This window comes from Amphiprion ocellaris, chromosome 1, assembly GCF_022539595.1.
Source record: "Amphiprion ocellaris isolate individual 3 ecotype Okinawa chromosome 1, ASM2253959v1, whole genome shotgun sequence".
Lineage (NCBI taxonomy): Eukaryota > Metazoa > Chordata > Actinopteri > Pomacentridae > Amphiprion > Amphiprion ocellaris.
Window position 1 is genome coordinate 1,230,001 of NC_072766.1, and position 23,917 is coordinate 1,253,917.

At 38.0% G+C, this 23,917-nt stretch overlaps 1 protein-coding gene across 1 annotated transcript in view; it reads right to left on the reverse strand.

The window, feature by feature from the left end:
• Positions 1–8,738: 8,738 nt before the first annotated feature.
• Positions 8,739–23,917, reverse strand: part of LOC111580711 (GRAM domain-containing protein 2A-like) — a 41,153-nt gene continuing 25,974 nt past the window's right edge. Inside the window, exons 9-15 of the mRNA XM_055011732.1 lie at positions 22,779–22,877; positions 18,678–18,749; positions 18,539–18,595; positions 17,013–17,190; positions 14,434–14,527; positions 10,820–10,924; positions 8,739–9,600 (exon numbers count right to left, since the gene is read on the reverse strand). Coding sequence (XP_054867707.1) covers positions 9,597–9,600; positions 10,820–10,924; positions 14,434–14,527; positions 17,013–17,190; positions 18,539–18,595; positions 18,678–18,749; positions 22,779–22,877 — 609 coding nt within the window. The 3' untranslated portion in view covers positions 8,739–9,596. The remainder of the gene's footprint in view (positions 9,601–10,819; positions 10,925–14,433; positions 14,528–17,012; positions 17,191–18,538; positions 18,596–18,677; positions 18,750–22,778; positions 22,878–23,917) is intronic.

Below are 23,917 nucleotides of genomic sequence, written 5' to 3' on the forward strand. Positions count from 1 at the left end.
TCCTGGATACAAGCGTCTGAAATGAGCTTCCTCCGTAGGGTGGCTGGGCTCAGCCTTAGAGATAGGGGGAGAAGCTCAGACATCTGGAGGGAGCTCAGAGTAGAGCTGCTGATCCTTCACCTCTAAAGGAACCAGCTGAGGAGGTTTGGACATCTGATTCAGATCCTCCAGGGAGACTTCCTCTGGAGGTTTTCTGAACACGTCCTCCTGGGAGGAGACCCCGGGGTAGACCCAGAACTTGCTGGAGGGATTATATATCTCATCTGGCCTGGGAACGCTTCGGGATCCACCAGGAAGAGCTGGAAAGTGTTGCTGGGAGGAGGAACGTCTGGAATGACCTGCTTCATCTGCTGCCTCCACGACCCCGGATAAGAGGAAGAAGATGGATGGATGGATGGATGGATGGATGGATGGATGGATGGATGGATGGACAGATGAATGATGGATGGATGATGGATGATGGATGGATGGATAGATGGATAGATGATGGATGGACGGATGGATGGATGATGAATGATGGATGGATGGATGGATAGATGATGGATGGATAGATGATGGATGGATGATGGATGATGGATGGATGGATGGATAGATGATGGATGGATGGATGGATGGATGGATGGATGGATGGATGGATGGATGGATGGTAACATGGGAGACCCCCTTATGGAAGACTGTTCCAGATCTTACTGGCCTTCACAGAAGGAGGCTGTTTTTCTGTTGGACCTCACAGTCCAGTCTAAAGGAGCCCCTGAGCCCTTCTTCTAAGAAAGTCAGACATGGCGGGCAGGTTGAGTGAATGTAACACCTTCTAGATCAAATAAGTAAATTTGACATTGTTAAAATTCTCAGTGACTGTGTTTCTTCTGCTGCTCTGGCTTCCTGCCCTGCTCTGCTCTTAAATTCTCACGGGCTGGACTGTTTCCACGTTCTGCTTCTTCCGCTGGCATCCTGCACTTGTCTAAATCCCGTGGGCATATTTCACCCGGAGGAACCAGTCAGACGAGCCTTCAGGCTTCACTATTGTCCTCATAAAATGCCACAAAGCTGGGGCATTCCTCACCCTGGCAGCTCGCTGCATTAGCGAGACAAAGTGCCCAAGCAAAGGCGCATTCATTTAGACAGATTTTCTTCTAAATGGTCGATTTGCCAGCCAGGCTGCCGTACAGGGAAACAGAGCTCAGCTTTCTGTGCCGTCATCCATCAACCTGCAGCAACACACCGAGGGTTTGTGTCATAATCTGCAGCAATAGGAGCTCATTATGTCCTCAGGAACCTAAACTGAGATGGATCAACTTTAAATCCTGCAAAATCCCGTACCATGCTCTTTTTGGCAAATCATGCGCAGCTTTCTTTCTGTGGTAAAAAACAAAGCTTCTTAGTGTTTGTGGTTCTGCACTGCTGTAAATCCACAATGGCCTTATTGATAATCTGTGTCCTCATTAGAAAATAGGTCATTGTTCACCTGCAGGTTTGAGTCCCCACATCACCATCCCACCGTGTTCAATACAATAAATCAGCTAAAATAATGCAAAGTTCTGCTGAGTCAGATTAAAAAGAAAGCACATGTTGCACAGCATGTTTACTCTGGCTGGTTTTTGGACTGACTTTAAAATTCTTGAGTCACTTTTAACCCTCCTGTTGTCCTCATTTACGGGCACCAGAAAATATTGTTTCCTTGTTAGAAAAAAATCCAAAAAATCAGCAAAAAATTCCCCAAATTTCTGAAAATTTGCAAAACCTTCAGGAAGAAAATTCCAACAATTCCTTAAAAGTTTCCCTTAAAAGTTTTATTTTTTTTAAAAAATCCCCCAAATTTGGCCAGAAAATTCTGGTAAATATTTTTTTTTAAAAATGAGTAAAAATCTTCCAAAAAAATCCTAAAAATATCTAAAGTGATTCCATATATATCAGTAAAACTTCTAATATTTTCTTTAAGAACATTCACATAAAAATCAACCAAAATCCAGTGAAATTTACTGGATTTTGGTTGATTATTTTGTGAATGTTCTTAAGAAACATTTTTAACATTTCTTTTTTTCTACCAAAAAATGTTCAAAGATTTCCCAAAAATGTTGAAAATGTGGACATCAGAAGTTTCACTGTGAATTTTTATTTTTTTTCTTCACATTTTTAAACTTTAAAACGGGTTAATTTGAACCGCAGGTCGACACAAGGGTTAAGATGTCAATATTCTAAATATCATATCTTATTTCAAGAAATGTTACCAAACCATTTTTCACTTGTTCTATTGGCAGATTTTTTCACTTATTTCAAGGTAAAAAGCTCCTTGAAATAAGTTTTTTTATTTCTTGTTTTGAGAGGGGCATTTTTTCCAGTGATCCTGACCAGGTCTCTCTTGTAAAGGAGATCTCTAATGTTTGTGGGACTAACCTGGTTAAATAAATGCTAAATAAAAAAGTTGGTTTTAATTCATGAGCAGCTTTATGGCTTCACTTCCACACATAAACAAATGCAGAGCTCCATCAGTGAACTCACCAGCAGCACTGTTCCAGCTTCAGACAAGGTTTCCCTGCAGGATCTCCAGCTGCTTCCTATTTACTCATCAGCTCACATGCAGCTCCACAACACCAGCTCTGAATTATCTCTGACCTCTGCAAGTAAAATCTGTTCCTGGAGTGTTGCTTCGTGTTCATTACATCACATCCTGTCACAACACATCTGCAGCAGCTTGGAACCATTTTAGCTTCATGAACGGCAGCGTGCATGAGAACGAGGTTTGATTTAAACATCCTAAAGGGAGGCCTGAAGCAGCAGAGGTACATCCAGGTTTGCTCTGCTTGGAAACACGTCTCGTTCAGGAGGTCTAAGTAGGTCAATTCCCTATCACAACTCAGCATCAGAAATGAAAGAATTAGAAGCTCCACCGAAGCTGCAGCACGATTCCCCCGAGATAAGACTCAGCATTGTGTTAAAGTGCACCAGCTGAGCTCGACCATCTCAGTTTCCTGGATCAGATGGTGGCTGATATGTAGGTCGGTCATTGTATGAGCAGAAAACAGTTTGGAAATGACAAAGACTCAGCAGAGGATAAAAAACTGGAATCTACAAATCGAATGTGGAAAAGCAGGAAGATTAAAAACACATTTGGAAACTCTGAGCAGTTAATATGGAGTAAATAATGCTTGACTTTTATTTCTTCCAAACCAGGGAACTTGACTGTGTTAGTTGATTAATGACCGATATAATTAATCTCATATGCCCCATAAGTTTTGTTTTTAGCATCAGGAAAAGAAATATAGTAGAGAGAGACTATTAAACTTGGAACTTTAACAGCTAACTAAAGGTTACAGCCTCTAAACTATGGTACCCATCTCATCCTGTAGAGGGTCGTGGTGGAGTGAAGCCACTTGGGTGAATGATGGAGCATTTAGGTGCAGGAGATACACCCCCTCAGTATCTACAACACCTGCAATAAATCATATTAACATTGTTTGTTTCCCTACATAACTTTATGAGTGCAGTAACAGAAATGCTGCACTACTCTACTGAGTATAATTCTACACACTATGTGCTCTTCAGTTGGTCATATTATCTATCATATCACATCACATCACATCACATCACATCCCATCACATCCCATCACATCCCATCACATCCCATCCCATCACATCCCATCCCATCGCATCGCATCCCATCCCATCCCATCCCATCCCATCCCATCCCATCCCATCGCATCGCATCGCATCGCATCGCATCCCATCCCATCCCATCCCATCGCATCCCATCCCATCCCATCCCATCGCATCGCATCGCATCGCATCCCATCCCATCCCATCCCATCCCATCGCATCGCATCCCATCCCATCCCATCCCATCCCATCCCATCCCATCCCATCCCATCGCATCGCATCGCATCCCATCCCATCCCATCCCATCCCATCCCATCCCATCGCATCGCATCGCATCCCATCCCATCCCATCCCATCTCATCCCATCCCATCCCATCCCATCCCATCACATCACATCACATCCAGCTGCTGCTGGTAGTTTTACATTAGAGTGACCAAACATCCTGTTTTCCCAGGACATGTCCTGTCCTGGTTGTTTTTTAGAAATTGAAGAAAATGTTGTGGCTTTCATTGTTTTTCATTTCACCACTAAATCAACCTAAAACTAAAGATATAGATATTTTTTATTATTTAGTTTTTGTAAGTTTGTGAGAGTTATTTTTGTTAAAGTTGGATTGCTAATATAGCAGAGGTATTTTTTTATTTCTTATTATTTTCTAATACAGTAGAGATGTTATTTCTATCATTATTTCAATTGTTATTTTTGAAACTTGTCATAATAAAACATGATGTGTAACCTCTGAGGAGAATGTCTGAATCTGTCTCTTTGGTTATAGATAGTATTTGGTAATAGAACAGTTTTCTGTCCATACAGAGGAGGCATACTTTAAATGGATTGAAATTATCAGGCATCTTTGACTAAACTTTGAGTATATTTGAGTATCTCATTGCCGGGCCGACTGTCGTGGCTTTCAGTGATCAAAATATGGTCACCCTACTTAATATTCACTTTACAAACACCAGACTGGTATAAATCTTTTCATCTGAGTCTCTGCAAGAAACAAAACAATTTGCCACAAACTCTCTGAACTCTGACAAACTGGAGGCAACAAGTCATTCTGTCTTTATCTGGCTCAAACTAAAAAGTGTGAATATGAAAACAAATGTTTCTTAGTCAACACAGCATGCGGACACTTGTAACCGAAGTCAGTGGAAACTGCACACAGCCTGATCCTTCAGCGACGGCTCGCTGGGTTGAATTAGCTTTAGCTGCAAGGAAAAGGAAAGAATCCAGAGGGCTGATGAGGCACAGATGCTAAAGCAGAGAGAGAAAGATAGAGGAAAAGATGAGAGCGAAGAGGAAAATGAAAGGGTACGCTAAAGCTAATCCTATGGTACTTTGCACGCAGACGACCGAGAAGATTCATTCAGAACGTTCAGATCTTCACGGTTGTTTTTCAGGCGGCAGTTCAACGCGTGAAACAATGAAAAGCATCAAGAAAACTCCCAACTGGAGAGATTCTTTTCCATTCCTTTAAGGTCACGTTCCTCCAATCTGATGTTCTGCACATTCCAGGAGTTAATTTGTGTTGAAAGGTTGTAATAGATTAAATACTACGTTATATCCAAACTCTCTGGAGGATCTCAGTCAACGCTGGGCACACGGACGTATAAATATCCGTCCGACTGTCTGTGATGCGAGGCGTGTCTGTGGTCACGGCCAACCTCCGATAATCTAAACACAGTTTAGCTTTTGGCTGTGTTGCATTCTGGTCCTTTGAGGTCGCCTGGCAGGAGATAAATGAACGGTTTAATCAGCGTTTCACCATCGAAGCGTTGAGGTAACCCAGCATGTTATTATAAACTGTAGTCCAGAATGATGTCATACCTTCTCAATGGAAATATGATCATACGCCTCTAGTAGGAGTTTTTTTCACAGAGATGGCACAGATTTTTGATCTCAGTCAATAGAAGTGCAGATTTTGGCAGTGATGCGGCTTATAGACTGTATCCACTGATTAGTTACAGATTTCTGTATCATTGCCAGATAGCAGCACAGCATCACTGTAACCATGACAACCAGTGAACACTATGTCAGCTGATTGTGATCCTACTACAAATCCACCGCTGAGGACTTATCAGGACTTATCCATCAGAAATGATGCAAGGAACAACTGATTAAATTGTGGGGGTGTTTCTGAGTCTGTTGGTTCCTCAGACCTTCAGCAGCACTGGAGCGGTTTACAGCCGAGTGTGAAGCGGTAGGGATGCAGATCAGCAGAACCAAGTCCAAAGTCATGGTTCTCTGGTGGAAACCGGTGGATCGTTCCCTCTGGGTTGGAGAGAGTTTCTTTCCCAAGCGAAGGAGTTCAAGTATTTTGGCATCTAATTCAGGAGTGATGTGAAAATGGAGCTAGAGATGGACAGGAGGATTGGTGGCATCAGCAGTAATAAAGGCGTTGTATCGAACCATCGTGGTGAAGAGGGAGCTGAGCCACAAGGAGAAGCTCTCAGTTTACCATCCATCTACGTTCCAACCCTCACCTATGGTCATGAGCTCTGGGTAGTGACCCAAAGAACAAGATCAAGATCGTCTCATCATTTTTAGGCCCTTCAGAGATCAGTTATTTTCTAATTTCAGGTCATATGTCAATTAAAGCACATTAACAATGAAGACTTCTGTTCAGGTGTGATCGTCAGCAGGTTTGCTTATCATTGGTTGTGCTGAATTCTGGACATAATCCTAGAAAAGTGTCAGTGTATGATTATCAGACCCTCTGAACCAGGAACTGTGGCATCCATCAGTCACTCTGGTAGTAACCGGGTGGTCCAGTCCTTCAGGTAGAGTTCTACTGAGGAAATGATGCAGCTGTACAGGTGAGTTTACTGTAATATAACTGAACTGTTGTTCAAACTACCCAGTTATTCAGTGGAGAATTTGGTCTGCTATGATCTGAGCATCATCTGTGGGGTCATTTTAAGAGTTTTAACAAGTAAAGAACATAATGAAGAAGACTTGCTTCAAACAGAATGAGGCTGGATAAAACTAACGGTGGTTAAATGGTGAGGGGATGGAGGTCGTTTCAGATCTTCTTACATAAATGTGTGTCGTGTGTTTGTTCACTAGATGTCACTGTAGATTCTAGTAATGAGTCATTGACAGGTTAATTACTAATCCATGTTTTGCAACCTACAGATCTTTATTACAAATTGTAGAGGGGATCCAAAGTGACTCCAAATCAGTCTAATTCGTTGGGAAATTTGCAGAACGTGAAGCACAATAGATCAGTATCGTCTCCACTGATGTGATCACAAAAAGTTGATTCCTGAGATCGCTGATATCTTATAGTTTGAGTGAAGAGTTGAATCAACTTTATAAGTAAAGATAAGGTTAAAAAAACTTTTTAAAAAACCCTGAATAATTTCAAAGGAATTTCTTTGTTGATTCTTGATCCAGACTAAACTCTGCTGTGAATTTGGTGCAAAGAAAATTCAGCCAGTAAACACAAATAAAAGGAGGGAAATGCATGTGGAGCTCTTTCTCACTGTGTTTGCTGATTCAAAATCGGACATTTAACTTGATTTAAAAGCACAGCAGTATTTATCAGACTCATCCTGCAGAGTGGAACCAACTATCTATCATTAACCCTCGTGTCGTTTTGCAAATTTTCAGAAATTTGGGGAATTTTTTTCCTGAAATTTTTTTATTTTTTCGGACAAAGAAACAATTATTTTGGTGCCTGTAAATGAGGACAACAGGAGAGTGAAACAGCTGGAAGTGAACCAGTCTGGTGACCAATGACCATCTGGGCTGCAGACGTACGTTTAAACCAAACATTGTTCGACGGATCCAAAATCAGATGCATAATCTTTGTTTAGTATTCTGTTTGAGTGTCCATTTTTCTGTTTCTCAATGCTGTAGAGGATATTTTCATCATAAAATGACTCCATCTCAGGCTTGTTGTGCATTTATAGTTAGAAATATAGTATATAGTACTATCACTGCTGCTGCTTGAAATTTATCATTTTAAGGGTCACATGAGATGAAAATGAGTCTTTTTCAGACGCCATCAGATAATGTCAAACATGTTTTAGTATTAAAGTATTCCCTCGCTAAAGTCACAGAGCAGCTAACATTTTAGAAAATACACGACAAGTTATTAAACTGAGCCCGTTGCCAGTGGTGTGAAGCCAACACAGCATCTGTAATTTATTAAGCTCTGAGCTCTTCTGTCAACATTGTGCTTCAGTTTTATAATTTGGTCTGACTCGTGGAGGTTACTGAAACATGCAGAGCTGCTGGAGTCGAGTCTTTTCCTAGAGCCAACATGACGAGATGGATAGGAACGCTGCAAAAAGTCAAACTGTTACCAAGTCTGTTTGTCTTATTTTTAGTCTAAATGTCTCATCCCACTTGATTTAAGATAAATTCATTTAACAAGAGACATTTCAGCAGATGGAGGGACTTGTTTTAAGACAATGCATCTTAAATACCTTGTTAAATCAAACAATCTTGAAATTATCTTGTTTTGAGTTGAATTTTACAAGAAAACTAAAACTAAGTTTAATCCTCTTGTGTCCTCATTTACGGGCACCAAAAAATATTGTTTCCTTTCCAAAAAAAAATTTAAAAAATCTGCAAAAAAATTCCCCAAATTTCTGAAAATTTGCAAACCCTTCAGGAAGAAAATTCCAATAATTCCTTAAAAGTTTCTCTGAAATGTTTTATTAAAAAAAAAAAAAAAATCCCCCAAATTTGGCAAGAAAATTCTTGTAAATATTTTCAAAAAACTAGTAAAAATCTTCCAAAAAAAAAAATCCTAAAAATATCTAAAGTGATTCCATATATCTCAAAAAAACTTCTAAAATTTTCTTTAAGAACATTCACATAAAAATCAACCAAAATCCAGTGAATTTCACTGGATTTTGGTTGAGTTGAATTTTACAAGGAAACTCAAAAAGTTGAATACATCTCAAATTAGAAGGTTACATGAAAGCAAAAATCTATTTTTGAGTGAAAAACTACTATTTTTAAGCATATCTGGCTTATTTTAAGACACCTAAACTTGACAATCCTGGTAAAATAGAGCTTAAAATAAGTTTTCCCAGCTAATTTTAAGATCTCAATATTTTAAATATCATATCTTATTTCAAGAAATCTTTCTTGTTTTGAGAGGGGCATTTTTTCCAGTGAAAGTCTTGGCACCTGAAATGAGTGAAAAATAAAAGCCAGAAACTTTTTTTTTTTTTTAATGTTTATCTACATTTTCTTGCCAATTTAATTCATAGGAATTTCACAAACGAGGACTGTAGGACTACATGTCTACAAAAATCAGCAAAATATTGATCTAACATGAACAACCGTCTCCGTTTGAAACCTAGAAAACCAACAGAGAAGTGATGCAATGAAAAACAAACCGTCTCTTTCACATTATGCTGCAGCGAACACCCTCAGGTCGGAGTTATCGCTGCAGTTTATCACATTTAAATGACAGGTAGCTTCATTCAGTCAAGCGTCTGTGCTCACCTTCTTCCATAAACACCTTCAGAAATGACATCTGGGTACCTATCATCAGCAAAATACAGATCTCAACAGTTACACACATTTGAATTAACGTGGACCTACATTTTAGAAAAGTGCATCGGTTGTTTTTAACCTTCCTACTGAAGGCAATGAAAATCTCACCAGGAAGAATTTGGTTTAGTCCACTTCAGAATCTGTTCAGATACAAATGTTTGATTTGTTTTTCCTGCTACGACCACCTGGAATATGTTTGAATCACCTCTTACCTCTCCTTCATCAGCACCACAAACAGCAGAAAATCATCATGAACTAAAGTAACACCTACTTTATATTCAGAAATAAATAGAAAGTCTTGTTTGCATAGTCTGGAAGTGATCACTGAGGAGGAACCCGGACGGACGGACAGACGGACGGCGCTCCCCGGCCGACGCTGCAGCTGGAGGAAAGATCTGGTCTAAGCTGGTCCTGGATCAGGAGATCAGCGTCGACTCCAAGCAGGAGAAGAATAAAAACCAGTGTGGTGGCAGGAGAGTAGAGGTTACCTGTAGAAGAAGCAAACAGCTCAGAGGACTCACACCGTTTTATTCATTTATTACTCTTCTTAGGACTAATTCACTGTATGACTTCTCTATTTGCATATGAACTGATTTAATGCATTTTATTTATTTAGAACTCTTGTTAGAATTACTTTCATTTATTGATTTATTTCATTGATTAATTTGACTAATTTGAAATATGTTATTTGTTTATTATATTTCTTAGAAGTAATTTTACTGATTTCTCTATTTATACATTAATTGATTTGATGGATTTTTATAAATGTATTACTCTTCTTGGAACTAATTTTATTAACGGTTTTCACTTTTTACACATTAATTGATTTATTTTTTTTAATTACTCTACTTAGAGCTCATTTTATTTATGGATGTCTCCATTTAAAGATTGAATAATTTGACTAATTACTGCGGGTCAAAATTGATCTGTTTTAAAGTTTGAAAATGTGGAAAAAATATATATATTTCACAGTGAAACTTCTGATGTCCACATTTTCAACATTTTTGGGAAATCTTTGAACATTTTTTGGTGGAAAAAAAGAAATGTTAAAAATGTTTCTTAAGAACATTCACAAAAAATCCAGCAAATGTCCCTGGATTTTGATTGATTTTTATGTGAATGTTCTTAAAGAAAATATTAGAAGTTTTACTGATATATATGGAATCACTTTAGATATTTTTAGGATTTTTTTTGAAGATTTTTATTCATTTTTTAAAAATGTTTACAAGAATTTTCTTGCCAAATTTGGAGGATTTTTTTTTTTTTTTTAAATAAAACTTTTAAGGGAAACTTTGAAGGAATTATTGGAATTTTCTTCCTGAAGGTTTTGCAAATTTTCAGAATTTTGGGGAATTTTTTTGCAGAATTTTTTGATTTTTTTCAGACAAAGAAACAATATTTTTTTGGGTGCCTATAAGTGAAGACAACAGGAGGGTTAAAAGGCTAACTGTGTTCATTTCAGCTTCAACTAGAGGCTGTTTCTAAACTAAATCTGACATATTTATGTAGTTTAATGTGATAATATTTCACAGCATCACCGACTTTAAATAAAAATCAAGATAAAATCCAATGAGCCATTGAACAACACTGATAGTTTTTCACACAACCGTCTCATCATTTGGTTTATTTCACTGCCTACATCTGTGTCGTTTACATTCAGAGTGTTATCGTATAAACCTGCTGATGGGGTGGATGATGGGATGTTACCTCTCTCTCAGGGGCAGATTTGGGTTACTGAGGAAGGACAGCTGCTGCTCCAGACTGCAGACCCGAAAGGCCAGATAGCAGGACGACAGGATGAGGAGGATGATGCTGGAGGAAGAGGACGAGACGTTAGTCAAACCGTACATAAACACAAGCTGCAATGTCTCTTTATGAACACTGGGAGGCGACGTTTGACTTTCTGTCGACTGATACTGTCCTGGAACAACAACGGAGACCCAAAAGAAATAATGATGCAGCAGCTAAAGGTCTTTAACCCTCGTGTCGTCCTGAGGGTCAAATTGACCCATTTTAAAGTTTGAAAATGTGAAAAAAAAAATCAATTTTTACAGTGAAACTTCTGATGTCCACATTTTCAACATTTTGGGGAAATCTTTGAACATTTTTTGGTGGAAAAAAAAGAAATGTAAAAATGTTTCTCAAGAACATTCACAAAAAAATCAACCAAAATCCAGAGAATTTCACTGGATTTTGGTTGATTTTTTCCTGAATGTTCTTAAAGAAAATATTAGAAGTTCTACTGATATATATGGAATCACTATAGATATTTTTAGGATTTTTTTGGAAGATTTTTACTCATTTGTTGAAAATATTTACAATTTAGAATTTTCTTGCCAAGTTGGGGGGATTATTTTGAAATTAAACTTTTAAGGTAAACTTTTAAGGAATTATTGGAATTTTCTTCCTGAAGGTTTTGTAAATTTTCAGAAATTTGGGGAATTTTTTGCTGAATTTTTGGCAACAATATTTTTTGGTGCCTGTAAATGAGGACAACAGGAGGGTTAAATATGTCTTCCTATTTTCAAAGCAGTTTGTAGTTGTTCCTGTGCATTTTAAAAACCTCACAGGTGCTGAAAAATTTAAAAAATCAGGTCTACCTTTTCACTAAATCAATCAATCAAAGTTTCTTTATGTAGAGCTAACTGAAAAACAACACAGTGACTTAAAACAGACAGCAGTCAGATAGACGATAAAACTATAGAAATAAACAGCACTAAAATATACATGTAAAAGAAATAAAAGTGATAAAATGTCACCCTGCCGCTGGGTATTAAAAGCCATTTTAAATGTGTTTTAATTAAATTATCAAGGAAGAATGCGGCTTCAGTTTTCATTGTAAGTCTTTTAATGCGTTTTATCTGTAATGTGACGAACTTTATGGAACAGAGACTCATTTCAGCCTCAAGGACACTCCACCAGCTGCTTCATGTTTTCTAGGTGAAGGACAGGAACTCCCACTCAGTGATGCATAATAATACACCAATAAACTACATATCACAAATAAAAATAAACTAATAGCAGCTCCTCAAACTGTCTAAGTACCTAATAGTCTAGTTTATTTGTGAAAATTCTCTCCATGTGTGATGATAATCTGACTGGAACTCGTGTCCACATCAAATGTCTTTATGTTTATGGGAGGTAGTCACTATTTTTTAGCATGTGTCTGTTGAAAATTACACATTTTTTAATGTATTCAGTAATGATTTTTTGGAAGATATTTGCTGTTATTTCAAGGAAGTTTTGTGTATATTTGGGATTGAAATAATTTGACAGAAAGAGCCAGAATATTTGTCAATTCCAGGTGAGATCTGACAGAACATACAGTGATTGATGATGCATTACAAAACACTAATAAACAAAAGAATAAATCTAGTTATTATCAATCTATTCATACAGTCCAATAAATAATAGTCCAGATTATTTATGATTTCCTAAACAGTGGAAATTCTCTCCATGTGTGATGATAATCTGACTGGAACTCGTGTCCACATCAAATGTCTTTATTTCTATGGGAGGTATTCATTATTTTTTAGCTTTTACCTGTTGAAAACTACACCCTTTTTTTTTTTTTTTTTTTATTGTGTTCAGTCAGCAAAATAGAAGTTTTGTGTATGTTACAGATTGAAATTGTCAAATCATTTCTGATGGAAAGAGCCAGAATATTTGTCAATTCCAGGTGAGATCTGACAGAACATAAAGTGATTTATGATGCATAACAAAACACTAATAAACAAAAGAATGAATCTATTATTATCAAGCTCTTCATACGGTCCAAAAACTAATAGTCTAGTTTATGTATGATTTCCTAAACAGTGGAAATTCTCTCCATGTGGCTGATAGTTGAACTAATTTTCTGTTTTGTAAAGTAAAATAAAAACATCCCAACAGGATGGTCGCTATGTTAAAAATGATTCACTGTGACCAAAACCCACATTTTACACATGAAATGTTGTGGTTGTGTTGAGTTTTTTGCAGAAAGAGGTGGTGTGTTCCTGTGAATTTGATATTTTAGCATCATTTGGAAATTTTCGACCTGTTTTTTTTGCAGGTTTTGTTCAGTAGATGTGTTTTAGCAGCTCCGGTCCCCTGACTTTAAGATCCTTCCCTTGTTTATATCAGCGTGTTGATGCTGAGTGGAGCTGAGAGTCAGCTGCTGCAGGAGGTGAAGGAGGTGATGGTGGAGGAGGTAGAGGAGGTGGAGGAGGTAGAGGAGGTGATGGTGGAGGAGGTAGAGGAGGTGATGGTGGAGGAGGCAGAGTAGAGGAGGTGATGGTGGAGGAGGCAGAGTAGAGGAGGTGATGGTGGAGGAGGCAGAGTAGAGGAGGTGATGGTGGAGGAGGCAGAGTAGAGGAGGTGATGGTGGAGGAGGTAGAGTAGAGGAGGTGATGGTGGAGGAGGTAGAGTAGAGGAGGTGATGGTGGAGGAGGTAGAGTAGAGGAGGTGATGGTGGAGGAGGTAGAGGAGGTGATGGTGGAGGAGGTAGAGGAGGTGATGGTGGAGGAGGTAGAGGAGGTGATGGTGGAGGAGGCAGAGTAGAGGAGGTGATGGTGGAGGAGGCAGAGTAGAGGAGGTGATGGTGGAGGAGGCAGAGTAGAGGAGGTGATGGTGGAGGAGGTAGAGGAGGTGATGGTGGAGGAGGCAGAGTAGAGGAGGTGATGGTGGAGGAGGCAGAGTAGAGGAGGTGATGGTGGAGGAGGTAGAGTAGAGGAGGTGATGGTGGAGGAGGCAGAGTAGAGGAGGTGATGGTGGAGGAGGTAGAGTAGAGGAGGTGATGGTGGAGGAGGTAGAGTAGAGGAGGTGATGGTGGAGGAGGCAGAGTAGAGGAGGTGATGGTGGAGGAGGCAGAGTAGAGGAGGTGATGGTGGAGGAGGCAGAGTAGAGGAGGTGATGGTGGAGGAGGTAGAGTAGAGGAGGTGATGGTGGAGGAGGTAGAGTAGAGGAGGTGATGGTGGAGGAGGTAGAGTAGAGGAGGTGATGGTGGAGGAGGTAGAGGAGGTGATGGTGGAGGAGGTAGAGGAGGTGATGGTGGAGGAGGTAGAGGAGGTGATGGTGGAGGAGGCAGAGTAGAGGAGGTGATGGTGGAGGAGGCAGAGTAGAGGAGGTGATGGTGGAGGAGGTAGAGTAGAGGAGGTGATGGTGGAGGAGGCAGAGTAGAGGAGGTGATGGTGGAGGAGGCAGAGTAGAGGAGGTGATGGTGGAGGAGGCAGAGTAGAGGAGGTGATGGTGGAGGAGGTAGAGTAGAGGAGGTGATGGTGGAGGAGGTAGAGTAGAGGAGGTGATGGTGGAGGAGGCAGAGTTGATGGCGTCTATAAACTCACAGCAGGGTGAAGAACTTGAGCAGCTGGTACTCCATCTGGCCCAGCTCGGCCACCGGCTCCGATAAAAGACCTCTGTCAGTCTGAAGGGCTCGTTCTGGAACACAACAACACACAGTAACACACAATAATACATAATAACACACAAAAACACACAGTAACACACAATAATATTAATTATTATTATTATTATTATTATTATTATTATTATTATTATTATTATTATCTATTCTGATGTCATGACTGAAATATTTTATTTTATTTTAAATCTAAGACTAATTAGAGCCTGTATGGGAGCTGCACTGTCAGGAAATCTTCAGCAGACAAAATCATATTTGGAATATTTTTAAATCTTTCACCATGTTTAACTCCAATAATTTTTCTGTTTGTTTTGATTGATTTATTATTTCTTCTCTGTTATTTATTTATTTATCTATTTATTGATTATTATTATTATTGTTGTTGTTGATGTTGTTGTTGTTATTATATACCCTGATATCCTGAGTTAAACAAGCAGTTCTTTTCACAGCTGAGTGTTTTTCCATTAAAGCTGCAGCGTGTCGATGACTAAACACTAATTGACTTCCAGGTGTGTATAATCCTGTCGACCTGCAGGGTGAAGCTTTCTGTTCTATCATTCTTCTTCACAATCAGTTTCTGGTTCGAACACGTATGATTTAATTATTCACATTCATCTACATGTCATCATTGTGTGACGTAACGTAGTTTTAAAGTGTAGAAGCAGCACTGGAGGCGAGCTGGAGTGCTCGAGCTGCTGTAAACGGTGAAAGAGTTGAGGCAGAGAGGAATAATTTAGAGGAAGCAACGGTGTAAAGTGACATTTAAAAATATTTAAGCCAAGAAGGGAATATTTTAATTATAAATATTTAACTTTGACACAGAAAACTGAGGCATTATCAGGAGTTTAATCAATGACTAAAGTGGCTGATTCTTCTTTTTTAAAGATTAAACCTTGAATTTCCCCCGGGATTAATAAAGTATCTATCTTGCCATAAATATGAGGGGAAAAAAGGATTTTAAAAAACTGATTTTATGCATAACTAATGCTCCTGTATTTGTAACATTTTGATAGATTTTTATTAAAATTTTTAGCATTTTGTTAAAACTGAAGAAAAACAAGAAGAAAATTTCAATAATTCCTTAAAAGTTTCCCTTAAACGTTTTATAAAAAGAAAAAAAAAATCCCCCAAATTTGCCAAGAAAATTCTTGTAAATATTTTCACAAAATAAGCAACAATCCTGGACTACACAGTGGTGTAGTGGTTAGCACTTTCGCCTTGCAGCTAGAACATCCCTGGTTCACGTCCCGGCTTTCCCGGGATCTTTCTGCATGGAGTTTGCATGTTCTCCCTGTGCATGCGTGGGTTTTCTCCGGGTACTCCGGCTTCCTCCCACAGTCCAAAAATATGCTGAGGTTAATTGATCATTCTAAATTGCCCGTAGGTGTGAATGTGAGAGTGATTGTTTGTCTCTGTATGTAGCCCTGTGACAGACTGGTGACCTGTCTAGGGTGTCCCCTGCCTTCACCTGAGTCAGCTGGGATAGACTCCAGCCCCCCATGACCCTAGTGAGGATTAAGAGGTGTATAGATAATGGATGGATGGAAGTAACAATCCTCCAAAAAAATCCTAAAAATATCTAAAGTGATTACACATATATCAGTAAAACTTCTATTTTCTTTAAGAACATTCACAGAATGTTTTTTTGTGAATGTTCTTAAAGAAACATTATTTTTAACATTTGTTTTGTTTTCCACCAAAAAGTGTTCAAAAATTTCCCAAAAATGTTGAAAATGTGGACATCAGAAGTTTCACTGTGAAAATATATTTTCACAAACTTTAAAACGGGTCAATTTGACCCGCAGGACGACACGAGGATTAAAGTAGGTTCGAGTCCTGAAACGAAGCTAAACCCGTCAGCCGTTAAACTGTCCTCAGACGCTCTGACAGCAGACATTGTTTGTGATAATCTCTGTTTAATCTGCATCCACACAAAGCTTTTTAATACAAGCAGCCGCACGATTTTATCTCCATTTGGAGCTTAACGTTGCATAACGGAAACGTTTCCGTCCAAAAGCAATCACTCATTTGCCGTCTTTCTCTGTCAGACACACAAGCATATGAACTATATAACAATAATATCTGTATAACAATCCTTATCCTGCAGATAAATGACATTTTATAGACGTCAACTTTGTCCTTAATGACTCCACATTTCACTGAGGTCATTTTTATTTTATTTACCTATAAAACTCTCCATGGATGAGCACCTTCTCGTTTGGCATGACTCTTTAAATCTTTTATTCCCCCACAAACCCTCAGACGACATAATGCAAACTCATCATGATAAACATCCCATCAGCATTTTCAAGCTGTACTCAAGTGGAACACATCATAAACCTGAAATCCTGTTTAGTTTTCCTACAAATTTGCCTAATTTTTTTGTTGCTTAAAATCAGTTATTATGTGAAACTTTGACTGGATAAACTGAATGGTGCATCCTTCACTGCAGCCTTGAACTTTGTGTGGGTGTAATAATCTGTAATAATCGTGTTTTATCACCTTCCAGCGGCTGCTCTGATTGGAAGGGCGTGTCGGCGGCGCTCAGGCTGCCGGTGGAGTTGCCCAGGAGGTCAGGGAGGGAGGACGACACTGACACCACCGAGGGTTTCCTTCTCCACTTCAACACTGACGGGAACTCGTCCACCACCGGGAACTCGTCTGGAGTCGGAAACTCGTCCTGAAGGAGGAGAAAGTGTTGGAAAGATGAAAACCCAACTGATCCATCATAAAGGAGTTTTATGTCAGCAACCACAATAGTTTTTATTATTAATCTATGAATGCTGTTTTAAAAATTAAAGCCATTAATTAGAATATTTGAGTGACTATTCTTTCTCTTTTTTTCAATAATGCAGATAAAAATGTAAAATACAAGTCTGCCGTTAAGTTAGTAAACAAACATCTTATTAGGATAATGGTTTATAACGATTTATAATAATATAAATAAAGATATTACTAAGTAAAACAACTACATGTATGATATTACATTCATTACATCCATTTTATTTGTCTATTTTATTCTCTTTTAATGTTTTACACTCTGTATTTACATTTTTTTACTATTATTATTATTATTATTATTATTATTATTATTATTATTATTATTATTATTGTTATAACCTTTGTTTTTTATTTTAACCTCTATTTTCTTTTATTCTACTTGTTCTTTTTCCTTAATTTGATACAGCATTTTTGGTGCTTTATTTTGTATTTATTGGTGTTTGTTATATTTATTTATTTTGTAATTTATTTATTTTTTTACCATTAACTCTACATTTTTCATTCTGCTTTATTTTTTGATTATTTTATTTTTATTTGAATTGTATTCACTGTTTATTTTATTTTAATTTCATTTATTTTATTTACATTTTATTTACTTTTTGTTATTTTGTTTGCATCTCTTGGTGTCTGTTATATTTATTTATTTTGTAATTTCTTTTTTTTTTTAACATTACATTTTTCCTTCTACTTTATTTTTTATTATTTAATTTTTAATTTGAATTGCATTCACTGTTTTTATTTTATTTACTTTTTATTTTATTTATTCACTTTTGATTTATTTTATTTTAATTTTCAAGATAGGGTCCATAGGAACCTCTATAGGAGCTAGTGAAAGTCTTTGCCAGAGGAAATGATATCTGGAATATTTCTACTTTCATTTCTTAACAGGACTGTATTTTATAGAATTGAACCCGTTTAACCTCAGTCTGGGACACCAAAGTCTATAAAACCTTTCTGATCGTTCACGGCAACACGAACAAACGGTCTTTTTCCTCTGGATATTATCGGTGGAGGTTAGAGCGTGATCAAGGACGAACATGTTAACAGAATTTAATTTTTCTTTCATACAAAAGCGTTTCTGTGGCAAACCAGCAGCACAAACACAAGGTGACTTCAGAGTGCTAACGATAACATCTGGCTCTCTGGGAATAATTCACTGTTGATCTGTTCTGTGTGAGGAGGTGAAGCTCTGCTCACTTTGATCTGTACAGATTTCACAGAAGGTAATGAAGGTTTTCCTCACTGACCAGTGATAAGGTCGGCTCCTCCATGAACTGCTTCAAGCTCAGACTCTTCCCGTTGACCTGCAGAGTGAAAACAGATCTTTATCGGACATGTTCGTGAGGACTGGATGGACGGGATGAATGTATTATTAGTGTGTCTGACCTGTAGATGTGTGCAGATCCTGCGGAGGACGTCGTAGACGCTGTCTCTGGACAGCAGAGATACGAATACATACTGAGGAAAGAAAAACACAGCTGGGTCAATATAGAACTGGAAGACTTTTAGTCTCATAGTCCACATTTTAGCTGTTTTCAGGCCTAAAACCAACATGACTGCCTATAACCAAACACCACATGGCATTTTAGAGAAAGACTCTTCTAAATATTATGTATACAATTGAGTAAAACTGAAAGTTATTTCTAAAGATATTGTAGTAAACCTGTTGACTATTTTATACTAACCCTCTTGTTCTCCTCATTTACAGGCACCAAAAAATATTATTTCCTTGTCTGAAAAAAAATCCAAAAAATCAGCAAAAAAATTGAACAAATTTCTGAAAATTTGCAAAACCTTCTGGAAGAAAGTTCCAAGAATTCCCTTAAAGGTTTTATTTTGAAAAATCTCAAATATTTGGCAAGAAAATTCTTGTAAATATTTTCAAAAAACAAGAAAAATCTTCCAGAAAAATCCTAAAAATATTCAGTGATTCCATATTTATCAGTAAAACTTCTGATATTTTCGTTAAGAACATTCACATAAAAATCAACCAAAATCCAACGAAATTTGCCAGATTTTGGTTGATTTTTTTGTCAATGTTCTTAAGAATCATTTTTAACATTTCTTTTTTTCGCCAAAAAGTGTTCAAAGATTTCCCAAAAATGTTGAAAATGTGGACATCAGAAGTTTCACTGTGAAAATTTATTTTTTTCCACATTTTCAAACTTTAAAACGGGTCAATTTTGACCTGCAGGACGACACGAGGGTTAAATAACTCAGAAAGCCTTGGAGTCTGGCCAGTCTTTTCTTCAGGAGGAAATGACATCATATGGAGCAGGTCATGTGATCTGGAATTAACACACTTCCTGGAGAGGTGTTTTTGGAATGGGGAACTTAGTTGAAAGGGATTTAATTAGTTATTTTCCATACAAAATGTGATATTTTTCCAAAAAAGAAATATCTGTCATGATTATCTCAACTTAATTAAAGAACACAATCCAAACTATTTCTGAATGAGCTCATTTTATTATTGTTTAGCTCATTAGAAGGTGGTTGGTATTAAATTCAGACGCTTATTTAGTTGACATTTTAGTGATATCTAGTCATTTTTATTAATATTTGATTGTTTCTATAATAAATAATGATGGAATTTATAAAGACATGATCATAATGAACATAAAAACATTATTTTTTAAATTTTTAATAAAAATGTATGCAGATATATCCCATGGACTTGAGAAGTCCCTCAGTTATAGATTGACCCTGTTGCACATCTGCACCTTGAGAAAGAAATGCATAAAAATGTACATATAAGGTATACACACATGGACAAAAATGTTGGTACCCCTCGGTTAATGAAAGAAAAACCACAATGGTCACAGAAATAATTTGAATCTGACAAACTAATAATAAATAAAAATTCTATGAAAATTAACCAATGAAAATCAGACATTGCTTTTGAACCATGGTTCAACAGAATTATTTTAAAAAATAAACTCATGAAACAGGCCTGGACAAAAATGATGGTACCCCTAGAAAAGACTGAGAATAATGTGACCATAGGGACATGTTCAATCAAGGTGTGTCCTCTAATTAGCATCACAGGTGTCTACAAACTTGTAATCAGTCAGTTGGCCTATTTATAGGGTTACAGTAGTCACTGTGCTGTTTGGTGACATGGTGTGAACCACACTAAACATGGACCAGAGGAAGCCAAGGAGAGAGTTGTTCAGGAGATTAGAAAGAAAATTATAGACCAGCATGTTAAAGGTAAAGGCTAGAAGACCATCTCCAAGCAGCTTGATGTTCCTGTGACTACAGTTGTACATATTATTCAGAAATGTAAGATCCATGGGACTGTAGCCAACCTCCCTGGATGTGGCCACAGGAGGAAAACTGATGACAAATGGAAGAGATGGATAATACAAATGGTAACAAAAGAGCCCAGAACAACCTCTAAAGACATTAAAGGTGAACTCCAAGGTCAAGCTACATCAGTGTCAGATCACACCATCCATCGTTGTTTGAGCCAAAGTGGACTTCATGGGAGACGACCAAGGAGGACACCATTGTTGAAAACAAATCATAAAAAAAGCCAGACTGGAATTTACCAAACTGCATGTTGACAAACCGTAAAGCTTCTGGGAGAATGTCCTATGGACAGACGAGACAAAACTGGAACTTTCTGGCACATCAGCTCTATGTTCACAGATGCAGAAATGAAGCATATGAAGAAAAGAACACTGTCCCTACTGTGGAACATGGAGGAGGTTCTGTTATGTTCTGGGGCTGCTTTGCTGCATCTGGTACAGGGTGTCTTGAATCTGTGCAGGTACAATGAAATCTCATGACTATCAAGGTATTCTAGAGAGAAATGTGCTGCCCAGTGTCAGAAAGCTTGGTCTCAGTCGCAGGTCATGGGTCTTTCAACAGGATAATGAGCCAAAACACACAACTAAAAACAGCCAAGAATGGCTAAGAGGAAAACATTGGACTATTCTGAAGTGGCCTCTATGAGCCCTGATCTAAATCCTATTGAACATCTGTGGAAGGAGCTGAAACATGGCGTCTGGAGAAGGAACCTTCAAACCTGAGACAACTGGAGCAGTCTGCTGATGAGGAGTGGACCAGAATACCTGCTGATTACCATTATCTACACACCGCTTAATTCTCATCAGGGTCATGGGGGGCTGGAGTCTATCCCAGCTGACTGTGAAGGCAGGAGACACCTGGACAGGTAACAGTCTATGACAGGTTCACCTGGACAGGTAACCATCTATCACAGGGCTACACGGAGACACACAATCACTCTTGCATTCACACCTACGGATAATTTTAGAATCACCAACTAACCTCAGCATGTTCTTAGACTGCAGGAGGAAGCTGGAGAACCCAGTTATCAAGCTGTACCATTTGATCAGTAATTAGAACCAGAATTAGATTCTGCAGAATAATAATAATAATAATAATAATAATAATAATAATACATGCTGCAAGTTGATAAGATTGGTTTCTGAGTTAGTTTTTTTTTTTACACCCGAGAGGATTGAATTTGTGTTTTTGTGTGCAGTTACCACACTGCAGATTCGTTGACTATTTCACTCATGGTACATCTTCTACCATAGAAAACCACAGGGGCATGGTAACAGGGTGAAAAACTTCACCGGATGGGGTGTTAAGGAGGAAGATTTGTCATTGGAGTCGACAAAAATGACTTAAAATGTGCTGAGACTAGTATAAAATGTGCTCTTACAGAAGCATTAAACTCCAGAAATCCAAACCTGCCTTCTAATTTAGAACTACTCATTAGTTAACATTGTAGAGGAGAGCTGCTGCCAATATTTGTAATCCATAAACATGAGATGTTTAATGCATCATTTTAATGCTTGACCTCTTTCCACTGCACATGCAGAATAAATGTGAGTTTCAGCTGTGTTTTGCTAAAACGCTGACATGCTGGTGTTTTGAAAGACAGAGCATCGTGGGCATCGATGGTGGGAGGTTTCTGATGAATCACAGCTTCAAATTATTTATTTGTGTGCTCAGTACTGTTAGATTATTCCCTTAATTTAGCAAATCAAGCTTTCAAATGACTCAGTTTCCCCTCGTCTCTTTGCTCCATTGCAGAAAGCTCGCCGCATACAAATGATTAATTCATTAAAACATTTTTCACCCTCTGGGTTAAATGCATTTGTGGGGTCTTTTTTGTTCAGAGCTAATTGGCAGTTGGAGATGAATTACACATATGCTACTGTTGCTTATTGGCGATCAGTATTCTGGGGTTGGGAGGACAAAAGGACAGAAGAGGAAAGGTACAAATTGTCTTTGAAAGCGGATGAGAGGTCGGTGTGATGAGAAGTCAAGAGGCCCTTTTGAACATTGCAGTGACGGTGGAAAACCCTTCACTTCCTGTCGCTAACAGGCTCTGCTTCTATCTATAGCTCCGTGGTGTTCTTCTTCCATCACAGCTCTTGTGGGAAACACAGCCACGTCGCTCTAATCAGCATAAGTATTTCAATTTACAGCCACTGAGATGGGAGTGTTTACCTTCTGGCCGGTGTCGGTGGTGATAGCCAAGCCGTTGGGTACCAGGCCGGCAGTTTTGTGCTTCTTCACCAGCCGAACGGAAACAACAGGGATAGCCACCTAGAGGGGAGGAAAAAGGCAAAAAGATGACATTTATGAGGAGGTGTGAGGAGACAAACATGAAAAAAGACACACCGTTATGATTGGACTAAATTAGGGGTGTCCAACATGTGGCCCGTGGGCCGAAAGCAGTCCTCCAGAGGGTCCAATCCAGCCCTCTAAGTGTAAAAATTCCAGAGAAGACATTAACTGCAGATTGTAAATTATTAAAACTATAAATTTAAAATCATTTCTAGACCATGACAAGTTGTTTTGATCAGAAAGTAAAATACTAGATTGCTCATTGTTCTTTTGTCGTTTAGTGTCATTTTTTGTCTTGTTTTTGTTGTTTTGTGTCTCATATTTTTGTCTTGTTTTTGTTTTTTGTCTGATTTTTGTCGTTTTGTTTCTGTTTTTTGTCGTGTGTTTCCTTTTTGTCTCACTTGTGTTTTTTGTCTTAGTTTTGTCATTTTGTGTTTTGCTTTATTCGTTGTTTTGTGTCGTTTGTCCATTTTTTAACTTATTTGTCAGATTTTTTTGTTTTGTTTCATGTAGTTGGTCTCATTTTTTTGTCCTTTTGTGTCTTGTTTTTATCATATTGTGTCTCATTTTTGAAATATTTTGTCTTGTTTTTGTTGTTTTTTGTCATTTTTATTATAAAGTAAATTCTCTATGGTTCAGCTCCAGATGACTAAATGTTGTGTTCCTTTGTAGACACTCTGTGATCTGGAAGTTGTAATGTGGAAATGATAAACTGAGGATGAATGCTGATGAAATTTAGCTTATTTTTCTTCAGAAATGTCAGGTTGTTCATGATGTTTTGTAGAAAGATAATTTCTTAAACGTGAACATTTTCAGAATAATTATTTTTTTCACTAAAACTAAGGAAAAATTAGGAGTTGTGGTTATTTATATGTTATTATGCTGTGGTTTTACTGGTCCGACCCTGAATGTGGCCCCTGATCTCAGATGAGTTTGACATGCCTGGACTAAGTGGCTGCAGAGGAGGTGGATATTAAAACACAGCAAAGGACAGACTCATGAATCGTGTCTTATTTCAG